At 54.1% G+C, this 12,648-nt stretch overlaps 1 protein-coding gene across 1 annotated transcript; it reads left to right on the top strand.

Moving 5' to 3' along the window:
• The first annotated feature begins 8,887 nt into the window (after positions 1-8,887).
• ARSI (arylsulfatase family member I) lies at positions 8,888-12,372 on the top strand. The gene is made up of 2 exons (XM_033073318.1): positions 8,888-9,396; positions 10,444-12,372. The coding sequence occupies exons 1-2, from the start codon at positions 9,077-9,079 to the stop codon at positions 11,846-11,848; spliced, it is 1,725 nt and encodes a 574-aa protein (XP_032929209.1). The 5' UTR covers positions 8,888-9,076; the 3' UTR covers positions 11,849-12,372.
• The last annotated feature ends 276 nt before the right edge of the window (positions 12,373-12,648 follow it).

The raw sequence follows: 12,648 nt of genomic DNA, 5'->3' as shown, positions 1-12,648 counted from the left end.
CTGTTTTCATTTAGCTTGATGTTTAGGGGAGCTGAATATGGGTTATACCTTTCCATTTATAGTTTTAGCAAAGCATGATTGGATTTTGTTCCAGTCATTTTTTATCTTGACTAAAATGTCGGTTTTGAAGACCTATTATTAGCAAATTTTTGTATGGCTTCTGGATTACTGCAGATAATCATGAATCACCCTCTGCAGTATTGATATAGGTACTCTAAGCCTCCCAACAACCACCCTGGAAGTTATGCCGGTGATTACAAGCAGAAAACCCTCGATGGTAATGGGTGGGATTGGAATAAGGGGATGGTGCTCCAGATCCAGTGTCTGCAGAGCACATTTCTCCAACATCCTTGTGTGTGGCAGAAGTCCTGGTACAGATACTGTGGTTCAGCTCCAGCTCCCAGTTCCAGCCTGGAACTTTGCTTCCAGCCCCTTCAAACCCCTTCTCTACATTTGTCCTGCTTGGTGCCCACGTTGCCTTACATGGTCTCCCAGTGCTGGGTTTGGTGCTTTCTGTTCAGGAAACTGCATCTCTTTGCTTGATCTGTTGGTTTTACTGCTGCCTGCACTAGAGTGAGCACAGCTCACCCTGACCCATGGCTCCAGGAGGAGGCTGCTCCAGGCCCCTCTGCTTTGGAAAGAAGTTATTTGCACCCATAATAAAATCTTAGAATCATTAAGTTTGGAAAAGCCCTCTAAGATCATCATGTCCAACCATTAACACACAACTGACAGTTTCACTCCTAAGCCATGTCTCTAAGCACCAAATCTACATGTTGTTTCAACACTTCCAGGGATGATGATTCCACCACTTCCCTGGGCAGCCTGTTTCAATGCTTGACTACCCTTTCAGTGAAGAAATTTTTCACAACATCCAATCTAAACCTCCCTTGGCACAATCTCACCCTGCAGAGTTTGTCTGCAAATGCCATGTGCTGCCTCTGAGGAATCACTCCTGGAGTTTTCTGTTGGAGTGAAATACTCTAGTGTTCTCCTCAGTAAATTCAGCAGAGAGAAACTGGGTTTTATTCTCATTATTCTGCTCTGTTTCCCATTCAGGAGGGAGAAATACAAGCTCCAAAGTTTAATCCTAGATTTCTCTGCTGACAGACTCACTGCACAGCCAGGAAGGGAAATTCTGCTTGGCTTTGGGCACAGCTGATACAGCATCGTGGTTGTCCTGGACCTCTCCTCTGCTAGTTTAGGTCCAGAGGGTCTCTCTAGGTTTAAACCAGGACATTCTGGTTTGACTCCTCTTGGGAAGCAATAGCAGCAACAAGGCTCTTGTGTTACAAACCCAGGGTGAAGGGAAATGTGGATGCTCAGTGTTCAAAGCTTAATTTCCTCATATCTTGCTTTCCACCCTGGCAAAATATCTGTGGGCACCCTGGGCCTTCCAAGAAACTTCAAAGGAGGCAGCACACCCTCTTCTGTTAGCGCTGAAGACTGATGAATAATAGAGTGGACCCACCCACTTGTACTTTAATCTGTCATGTTCTATGGAAATTAAGCCTTTCTCTTACAAGAAGGCAATTTGTGCTCCTGGCATCCTGGGCGAGAAGGAGCTCTCATCTCCTGCTGGATTATTGATACCTTTTGTATTAAGCAATGCAGTGTCTAATTGGGCTCTTTGCCTGTTCTGAACCACTCCTCAGCACAGAGACCTTTTGAAAGGCTGGTAGCAGGGGCTTCCAACCCCTGTGCCCAGTGCTTGCTGCTGCCTGCAGGGATGGAGTGGGCAGAGAGGGGTCTGGCCATGCTCCCTGCCCTCTTCCTGCTCCAGCAGTGCAGTTGTGGACAGCCTTGATGCAAAACTCTTTGAAATGCTTGTCCTGAGCTTTCCTCCTCCATCTCCTGCCAGGATGGAAAACAACCCTTGCTGCTGGGGAGCAGCAGCATCTCTGCCACAGTCCCCCAGAGTGCTGAGCAAACACGTCCTGGATAAACAGGCATCCGTTTGCCCCAGGGGGGTACAGGTGCGAGCCCTGCTGGCATGGGCAGGTGTGTTTTCCTTGAGCTGAAGTGGGGTTATAAACAAGCAGGGTGCTGAGGCCATCCTGCCCTGCCCTGCTGTGAGCTCAGAGGTGAGAAAGGGCTCCTTGTCTGGGGCAGGCACCTGAGCCAAGCTGGGGAGCGCTGGCCTTCATCCTCCTTGTCCTCCATGCCTTGGCTCAGGGGAGCGAGCAGAGCTCTGGGTGGGCACCCTGCCCACTGGCCTTTGCATCTCCTGCCAGCCCAAACCCACTGGCTGCCTTTGAAGAGGTTGCACCTGAAAGGGGAGATGGAATTTAAGGGCAGGCAGGAGCCAGGAGGCTGCCCAGCCCTGGGGACAGGATGGCCAGTCTCTTGCTCTGCTGTGGCTTGGGAGGAGAGCCAGGACCCTGCTGGGGTATTAGGAGGACATGGAAGGGCTGGGGCTGCTCCCATGGACCCAGGAGTTTGCTGGGTCTCTGCACACCTGATGGCCATGGCTGTTCCAGGAGGGAAGCCTGTTCAGGGGCTCCACCAAAGGTGCCAGGCTGCAGCCTGGAACAGCTTTGGGATGGAGAGACATTTGCCAGGCGGGTGCTGGGAAGAATTGCTCTTTCTTTCCCAGCCCGGGTGAGGCTGAAAGTGATGCCAGCATCTTGCATACTTTGAGGATTGAGGAGTTTCTGTGTCTCCCATGATAAATCGTGTCAGGAATGAAGGTGGGGGAGTCCAAAATCAATAAGCTGGGGAAGCCAGTGTCAGGGTCACATGGCAGTGCTGCCAGAAACCAGCTATGCTAAAAGCTTAAATCCTTCCTTCCGCTGCCTTGGGACCTTCTTTGCTTCAAAGAGAGCCCTCAGAGGCCAGGGAACTGCTGACTCTTTTTTTATACATTATTTTTTATGCAAGGCTCGGTTTTTCTGGAAGGTGAGTGTGCTGGGGTCAAAGTGAAGTCCACCCCAGGAGCCTGATGGGTGCCCACATGCTCTCTATCTTCTATCAAACACTGCCACAGCTGGGCAGGTTCCTCATCTCCAGCCCGTCCTGCCTGTAGGTGAAGGAACTTGAGTTACTTCCCGTCATTCTCTCTGAAATCTGTGGGGACCCACATCTCCTCCCTGGTTGACAGCAAAGGGAATTGGGCATCCACACTGCCAAGCCACCATGTCAGCCCTGGGACTCTGCCACAAAGATCCAGTGGGGGACACTTCGCTTCAGGGGAGTGCTGGATTTTGGGCTTGAGAAGAGGGAGCAGGACGAGGAGGGAGAGCACCCAGGCAATGTGGAAAGCTTGCCATAAGGCATGGGAAGGCGGGAGCAGTGCCAAACCCATGGGCTCCTCTCCAGCTCTTCAAAGCAAGTCGTTAGAGAGAGGAGAGAAGGCGGCAAGCTGCAGTTTCCCAGAGGGTGGAGAAAGGCAAGGGAAAGAATATTATGTGAAGGAAGGCAAGCTGATGGACTGAAGTCTCCTGAATGAAAGGGAAGGAAGAAAACAAACATGAGCAGGAGTAATTTCACAGGAGGATTTGCACAATCATTGAGATGCATCATCACAGTGACCAAAAACAGAAGAAAAATTCCTTACCCTAAGAGAAACTTTTCTTATTCAGGGCTTTTATTTCCTATTTTGCTGGTGCTGCAGGACCCAGAGAGGAGGAAGGGGAGCAGCAGTGTTTTGATGGGGAACAAACCCTGGCCAAGCCCAGCATGTGTTGTTAGAGGCTATGGTTTACATTAGAAAAGACTCTAATGCTGTGCTATGGCTTCCAAGTGCAGTTTAATGGTGATGATTATTTTCAGCTGCTCGAATGGTGTGAAATACAGGCAGGGAATTGGAAAAAAAAAATTTGGCTTCAAGGAAAAAATCCAGAGCCCCTGTCAGAGGGACAGCTGATGCTCTCCTCTGTGCTCCATAACGTGGCTTTGGCATCCTGTGCCACGGCTGCTGCTGCACTGCTCCCCGTCTTTCAGCAATGATCAGGGTTGCATAACCAGGAACTGATGCAGATTTGCTGTTTTCTCTTCCTCTGGTTTCAGTTCCCAGAGATTGAATTATGGCATGTTCAAAAACCTCCGAGTTCCCCCAAATCAAACCCTATCCCTGTAATCTGGTCGAGGTCTTGCCGCAGTGGTTGTCACTAGAAAATTGGTTTCTGTCCACAGGGTCCATGTGGGCAGAGGCAGAGAGGTGCTGGGCTCTGTGTGGGGAAAAATGAGGTCCTGGAGTGGGCAAAAGTATATGGAGGGCTGGTGGGGAGGAGGCAGGTCCTGGCACTGCCAGCAGAAATGCTGCTTGCCTGAAATGCAGCAGGGAGGGAAGGTGGTCCTTGGGGATATCCCTGGGGGATAGGACAGGGAAGGGAGCAAAGAGTGCTCATGACAGAGAGAAGTCCAGGACAGAACCATTCACCAGGTTGAGGACATGATGTCCAGGACCACCTGGAGGCTCCCAAACTCATCTCCAGCCCCATCCTCTTCTGGGTTTGGGACTGGTGATGCCTCCAGCCTCTTTCTTTCATCACAAATTACCTGGCCAACCCCTCCTGTCAGCCTTTTCCCCCCTTTCTAGACAAAACAACCTTTCCCCATTCCTGGGGCTGCTCCCTTCTTCTCCAGACTTGCCTAGGCTCTTTCATCATGCCAATAAAAGAGTAAATGCATCACACGTTGGCCAGGGAGAGTGGAAACCCTTAAACATCTAAGAGGTGAGAGCGACAAGAGGTGTTTTTTCGAGGCTCCCTGATGCCCTGCTAGGTCAAATGTCTTGCTCTGAAGCAGGAGAGAGGGGACTTATTAAAAACCTTTCATTTTTCTGATTTTTAAGGTCCTGTTTCAGCAGGCCGGAGGCCAAGGCGTGAGTGGGGCTGTCGGAGGGGAAGGGCAGCGAGCTGACAGCGTGCAAACAGATTGTGCAATATTTGCCTTGCACAGAGCTCCCATTGTAAAGCCTGGGAGTTCTGCTTCCAATAAATCCCCTGCCATAATGCCCCATTGATGGCAAGAGAAAGGCAGTATTGAGGGCTGAAACAGCTACAGCCGCGGGAAGGGTTAAAAAAGAAAGAAAAGTGGGGGGAAAATGTTTAAAAAAAAAGAAAGATTTGAGGCTTAGTTTTAAACTTTGCTGTGTGGCCCTCGTGGCAGATCTCAGGCGCAGAGAAGTATGTGGAGCCTGTTTGCATAACCCCATTTGCAGCGAGCACTTTCGGAGCCAAAACGCAAGTGCGGCCGGAGCCGGGGGGCGGTGGGGAGAAAAAAGCAGGAAGGGCTGTGTTTATTTTCATTCTTGCCCCAGGCCACATAAAATTAATAATTTTTTAAAAAAGTAATAATTAAATATTTGGTCAGAGAACCAGCTGTGCAAATGTGAGGAGCTGTGCCAGCTGCAGGGATATGGAGGGACTTGGTCCAGGCGCTGGTCAGGGTTTGATGCCTCACAGGTCGTGTTCCTGGGTGTAAAAGCACCAAAAAGGAGCATTTTGGACTTTGGCTGGTGACCTTACCCTGGCTGCTGAGTGATTCCTCAGCATGGGGAGCTTGGTTCCAGCTGGGAAGGGTCTGCAGGCACCTGGAAGGGCTGGGCTGGATGCTGGTGGGTGATGCTCTGCCCACAGAGCTGCTGCCAGCCCCACATCCAGCACCCAGCTCACCTGATGGGCCTCCCCATCACCCTGAACTGGTAATGCCACTGCAGACCAGGCTGGAAGGGAGATTCAGTGTCTTTTGTCACAGCAGCTGATGTGACAGGGAAGAGCAAGGCTGTCCTTGCCAGGGCAGATGCAGGACCAAAGCAGGCAGGGTCTGCTGGCTGGCTCAGCATTCATGGCTAGGCCAGCTGCCAGGGGAAATCTCCGCATTGTACAACATGCTGGAGCTCTCCAAGGAAGCTTCTGGCCCTTGAGATATCTTTGAGTGAGGCTGGACAAATCACTGCCTTGAATTAAGAACAGTTGAGGGTTGCCTGCAGGCCCTGAGTACTTTTTCCATCCCCAGACCTTGTGATGCATTAATCACTCTCAGAGCAGCTGTGCAGACAGCTTAAATCGTCCTGACCCCAAAACTCCAGACTTGTCATTTCTTCCTCCTCCCCCCTGCTAACCACTCCCTTCTCCTGCCTCCTGTCATGATATCAGTGGGGCTGGTAGGAGGGTCCCATTGCACCCTATTTCCTGGGATCTAGGATGTTTTCACTCTACCTCTTGCTGCTTTTCACCCTTCTATCATTTCTTGGAGGAACACCCAGAAGGTGTCTATGTGCTGCTGAGACCCAGCCAGCTGCCCCTGAACCTTCTGAGCAGGGTCATTGCCAACAAATTCACTATTTATTCACCCCTTTGGCTCTTAGAAAAGCTCCCTCAGCTGAGTTAATTCTGCTGTTTCCTCCCCAAACCCAGGGCCAGCTTGGACCCATCACTGATTTAACTGACTGTCCTGGCTGGCACAGGTCCCCTCCTCATGTCAGCATGTGTCCATGTTCCTGCTGCCATCTCCTTCCCTCCTTTCAACTCTCTGAGCTTTGGCCACTGACCCCAGCTTAAATTCAGGATGACTCTCCCAGCCTGTGCCTCCTCATCCTAAGGGTGTGAGCTGGATGTGTCCCACCACACAGCTGTGGAGCAGCAAACCCACACACCCAGGAGGTGCTTGGCTCTGCTCCTGCTCCTCAGAGGTGGGATCCAGCCCTGTTCCTCATAGGTGGGCTCCAGACTCGCTCCTGTGGCCACATATCCCTTCTGCTGCCCTGTCCTGCACCTCCCTCCTGCTCATCCTCTGGCCCCAAGCAAGACATAGTTTATCAGTGATCTGTGTTGCCTTGAACACAGTTTCTGTGCCATGTCTCAGGCCTGACATCTTCAATTTCCTCTCTCCTCTGTAATACTTACCCAAGTGGACCATTATTTATTCTTTGGAAAGAGGTCTGATTACATCTGCTGGCGATAACTCTGTCTCTGGTTTGGGGTGTGTACAGAGCCATGTGTACAGGAGAACACAGGACCCAGGAGACAGGGATCCCCCTCCTCTATTTCCCTTCAGTCAGGTCCAGGTTTTTCCAAGAGGAGGATATTGTTCAAAATTAAAGGTGTTGGGGAATAAAAGGGAGGCAGCTGGTGGGAAGGAGTGAGGGAAAGGGAGAAGAGAAGTGAGCAAAAGAAATGAGAGATGAGCCTCTGGGGATTAATCAAACCTCACTGAAGGGCTTAGCCCAGCCCTGTTGAGCTGTCGAGTGAGCAGGGGTTCCTGCCAGCAGGGAAAAGCACAGAACACAGTTATCCATCCCTGCCTCCTACTCCTGTCCCTGCATCCCTCCCTGTGCTCCTGCAAGACCCTGAGGCTGAAACTGGTTCTGTACTATCCCTGTCCTTGACCCCATCTTCTCTGCCTGTGTCTAAAATTAGGAGGGAGAAACCCATCCTCCCTTTGCTGTTCCTGGAAGTCTTTGGGAGTGAGGAGCCTCGTGATACCTCCTCCCCACTCCTCCATAGTGTCCAGGGCTCTAGGGAGGGGCGTGGCGTGGGGCAGGGGGGACACTTGGGGACTGGAGGGTCAGTGGAAGGAGCCCAGGGAGGGGACCCAGAGGAGGAGATCTGGGAAGGGGGATGTAGGGGTCCTGGAACCGTCTGTCTCATCTGCTCTTCTGAGCCAGCCCTGAAGGCAGAGCCCTCCCAGACCCGCAGTGAGCCCCCACCACATCCCTGCAGTAAAGGCAGGTGGAGTGGCTGGGCTGGGGCTATTGGATCCCCATCATTTTGGGATTGCAAACAGCCACAGGACTCAGCTCCCAGCTGTGGCAGGGGTGGGTGAATGTTGAGTGGGACTGTGCTACCAAAATCCCCCTTCCTGGGCCATGTCCTTCGCTGGGAAAGTGGGGGGGACATGATACATACCAGGCATGAGGGGTTCCTGATGCCTGATGAATGCTGGCCCTGCAGAAGGAATTGCTCAGGGCCATTGCTCATCTCTGCCAAACCCCCCTGTGAAGCATCAGGGCACCCGCCCCTTGTCCTAGCACCCCAACTCAGATCAGTGCCCCTGCACTGGCAGAAATCTTTACTTCCACTAAACCTTGCCCCTGTCTGGCTGTGACAATGGCCCTTTGCTGCCTCAGTTTCCCCACTTGGAAAATGGGTGCAGCACCATCTACCACTCCATAGCGATTTTAATAACACCGGGAGTGTTAAAAATTTTTTTTTCCAGCTTCTCATTGTTCAGGATTTATTTGGATGGTGATCCTGTCAGTGTGGGCAGCTGGTCCCAGCATTCCTTCCCAGAGATCCAGCCCTTCTTCCTGCCCTGGATGCTGCAGGGGCTTCAGCTGAGCATCCCACCAAGGGTCTTGATCCGTGTGTCACAAGCCTCGGTGCAAGCAGGGAGGGAAGCCTCGGTGGCTCAGGGAATGCCACGCTTAGGACCCTGCATGCTCTGGGGCTTCCCTGCTTTTTTGCTGGAGCTGCTGAGCTGGGAGGGGCCGAGCCGGCAGCTCCCCATAAACCTGGCGGCTCAGACCAACCCCTGGACAGATGTTGGGGCTCTGCCTTGGAGCGGAGGGTGGGAAAAGGAGAGGGCGGCTCTTGCCCGGAGAGTGAGGAGGAGAGCTCGGCACCCCTGGGCTTGAACTTTAGCACCCTCTTCCGCAGGAGTTTGCAGACGAGGATCCTCGTATCCCGAGCAAGCCGTCCGGATAGCCGGGCAGACGCAGCGCTGGGGCCGACGAGAAGCCAGAAACTTTCTCTGACGAGGATTTTGTGGAGCTCTTCACAAAGAAATAACACAGGAAGGCAGGAAGTGTTTCCAACGCTCGGGACGCTGGTGAGCGGCTCCGGGCCGCCCCTGCGAGGAGCCCGTCCTGCCGTGCAGATGTGTGTGATTGGAGCGGCGAGAGGGTTATTTTCCTTTGACTAAAGGCAACCCAGCCCCGGCGGATTAAGCTCTTTGTGCGCACGCGAGTGTGCCTTGATGGAAGCTGCTCCCGCAAAACCAGCTGCGGGGGCTGTGGGGAGCATCCCGTAGGTCAGGGAGCCCTCCCGGAGGAGGGGCAGAGCTCCTGTTTTCGTGGCTCTGAGACCATGCCGGGACAGTAACTCCTTGGCAGGCAGTACCGTGCTTCGGGATGGCCGTCTATGCCCTCACGGGCTTCTCACTCGTCAGCCTGCTCAGCTTTGGCTATTTATCTTGGGACTGGATGAAGCCCAGTTTGGTGGCCGACGTGGCCACGGACCCCATGGAGAAATCACTGCCTCCCACCTTCAGCAGGCCACCCCACATCATCTTCATTCTGACCGATGACCAGGGCTACCACGACATCGGCTATCACGGCTCAGATATCCAGACACCAACGCTGGACAGGCTGGCAGCAGAGGGTGTGAAGCTGGAGAACTACTACATCCAGCCCATCTGCACCCCGTCCCGGAGCCAGCTGATAACTGGCAGGTAAGCCAGAGCCTGCTCACAACCTACTCATGTCCCCCTGTGGTCCCTTCTGTAGGTCTGAGGGGCTTAACCCCAGCTTGGTGCTAGACCAATGTCCTGGCGTATTGGCAGAGGATGGAGATCCTCCAGCGGATCTGGGTTTCACTAGAAAGCTTCCTGGGTGAGTTGATTTCCACACAGGATAAATAATGGCACATGGCAAAAGCACAAATGTGGACGCTGCTGGGTAATGGATGTCACTTTGGGAGAGGGTGGTCTCTAGTCAGGAGGTGCTTGGTGCTGGGCAAGGAGCTGTGTCCCAGGTAGTCTCTGACACATTGGCCTTTGGAGACTTGCTGTGAGGCCCTTGGTCTGTGCTTTCCCTGCACGCATGTTCAGTGCTGCACTGGCCAGCACAGGCTGATGTTGCTCCATTGCCCTTTCCCACAGAAGCACAGTCAGATGTCCCCTTATCCTGGGCCATTCTGCCTGCTAGGATAGGCGGGGCTTTCTCTGGAGCAGTGCTGTGTGGTCAGCACTCACTGTAGGAGGCAGATCCCACCACACCTGAGGAATGGGCCCCAGGAGGGTGCCTATGGATGTGGTCACACTGCCTGGGGTGGTGGAGCCCACGAGGGTCCAAGCAAAGGCCTTCCTTCTCTCCTGATAGTTCTTGAGGGGTCCCAGATGTCACACAAAGTGGTGTGCAAAGCAGGGGAGGACAGGGATGATGGGGACATTCAGGTGAGACTCTATGAACCCACTTGCTTGTGCTGCCCTGCTGTGACACAGCCCAGCCACCTCTCCAGGCTGGCAACAATGGGGACAAATGCTGGTGGCATTTTTGTGAGATGTCTGCTGAGCCTCCCTCTGTGTTCTTTGCATCTGCTTTTGGTACTTGCAGATGGATGAGGAGCTCCCTGTCCCTGGCTGGAGCTTGCTTCATAGGGTTGGGTGACATGGAGATCTGCATTTGTTTTGGGTCTCTAACACATAAAATGCCATCACATCCTCACCCAGCGAGGCTCCTCATCACCACTGCTTTCCTCTGGCTCTTCTTCCTGGCAGGTACCAGATCCATACCGGACTTCAGCACTCCATCATCCGCCCTCGGCAGCCCAACTGCCTGCCCCTCAACCAGGTCACCCTGCCACAGAAGCTGCAGGAAGCCGGCTACTCCACACACATGGTGGGCAAGTGGCACCTTGGCTTCTACAAGAAGGAGTGCCTGCCCACTCGCCGGGGCTTCGACACCTTCCTGGGCTCCCTGACGGGCAACGTGGATTACTACACCTACGACAACTGCGACGGGCCGGGCGTCTGCGGCTACGACCTGCACGAAGGGGAGGACGTGGCTTGGGACCAGAGCGGGAAATATTCCACCTTCCTCTACGCCCAGCGTGTCAGCAAGATCCTGGCATCCCACAGCCCAAAGGAGCCCATCTTCATCTACGTGGCCTTCCAAGCAGTCCACACGCCCCTGCAGTCCCCCAAGGAGTACATCTACCGCTACCGCTCCATGGGCAACGTCGCCCGCCGCAAGTACGCGGCCATGGTGACCTGCATGGACGAGGCGGTGAAGAACATCACCTGGGCCCTCAAGAAGTATGGTTATTATGACAACAGTGTGATCGTGTTCTCCACGGACAACGGTGGGCAGACCTTCTCTGGTGGAAGCAACTGGCCACTGCGGGGTCGCAAAGGGACGTACTGGGAAGGGGGAGTGCGTGGCATTGGTTTTGTCCACAGCCCCCTGATCAAACGCAAGCGTCGGACAAGTTGGGCACTGGTTCACATCACAGACTGGTACCCGACTCTGGTCAGCCTGGCCAGGGGCAACCTGAGCAATGTCCAAGGCTTGGATGGCTACGATGTCTGGCCTGCTATCAGTGAGGGCAAGGAGTCGCCACGCACCGAAATCCTGCACAACATCGACCCCTTGTACAACCACGCCAAGTACGGTTCCTTGGAGGATGGCTTTGGCATCTGGAACACGGCTGTGCAAGCTTCCATCCGGGTTGGGGAGTGGAAGCTCCTCACTGGCGACCCAGGATACAGCGACTGGATACCCCCACAGACCCTGACCAACTTCCCGGGGAGCTGGTGGAACCTGGAGCGTCTCACTGATGGCCTGAGGAAGTCCGTGTGGCTCTTCAACATCACTGCCGACCCCTACGAGCGCTATGACCTCTCAGAGCAGCGCCCAGACGTGGTCAGGACCCTCCTGATGAGGTTGGTGCACTACAACCGGACGGCCATCCCAGTGAGGTACCCTGCAGAGAACCCCCGGGCTCACCCAGACTTCAACGGCGGCGCCTGGGGACCTTGGGCCAGCGAGGATGATGGGGAGGAGTGGGAAGGTGGCCGAGAGCCCCTGAAAGGCAGGAACAAGAAGAAGAAGAAATGCAAGATCTGCAAGCTGCGCTCCTTCTTCCGCAAGCTGAACACCAGGCTCATGTCCAACCGCATCTGACAGGACACTCCCCCAGCATCCACCCATCCTGGCCAGGGTGGAGCTCTGGACTGCAGTGCTGTGGGGTGGGAGCGAGGGAGAAGGACAGGCAGGGAGGTGGCCAGTGCTCTCTTGCTCTCCCTTGCTCCAGGGTTCACTCCAAAACACCTCCTCTCCCTGGCTGGAGTGGTTGCCGCAGGGAGTTGCCCCCAGTGGGTGAGGAAGGGTGATGTGGTCTCTGCTGCGGTGCTTGGTGGTGGTGAATGACTGTGCTGAGCTGGGCTGGCCCTGCACAGCTGCTTCCAAAGAGAGAGACCCTTTCCTCAAGGATTCTGCAACCAATCATAAGCTTTAAGTGTTGGCCATTGCAAGGGCAGGAGGAAGCATGGGGAGCTCTGCCTTCGTGTTAACTCTTGTGATTTCTGTCTATTTACTGCTGGCTCTCAGCCTGCAGCCAAGCACCTGCAACCTTTGCTCTTGCTCTGGGAACTCGAGGGCCTCCCCCAAACCCAAGACCACCTTGCTTCTTTGTGGAGGGATGGATTCCTGACCATGGATGTCAGAGCTGAGATCAGCTTGGCTGGACTAAGTCATGCTGCTACAGTGACCTCGTGTGGGGCTATGGCTTCCCCTGTTCACTGGCCTGGGGGGCTGGGAGCAGCCCTGATGAGGAGCTGTGACCCATGGAGGCACAACTGGATGCTCTCAGAGGACAGGTGGCTCTCTTTGGCCTCACATTTGGGAGGCAGGTTTGCCCCAGGCTCTGGTGGTGGACTCCACATGGGTCAGCCACCCAGCAGAACCTTTCACCCAAAATTTGC

Source organism: Catharus ustulatus, chromosome 15, assembly GCF_009819885.2.
Source record: "Catharus ustulatus isolate bCatUst1 chromosome 15, bCatUst1.pri.v2, whole genome shotgun sequence".
Taxonomy (NCBI): domain Eukaryota; kingdom Metazoa; phylum Chordata; class Aves; order Passeriformes; family Turdidae; genus Catharus; species Catharus ustulatus.
Note: the sequence above shows the minus strand (reverse complement) of the source record. Positions and strands in the feature narration are given on the sequence as shown.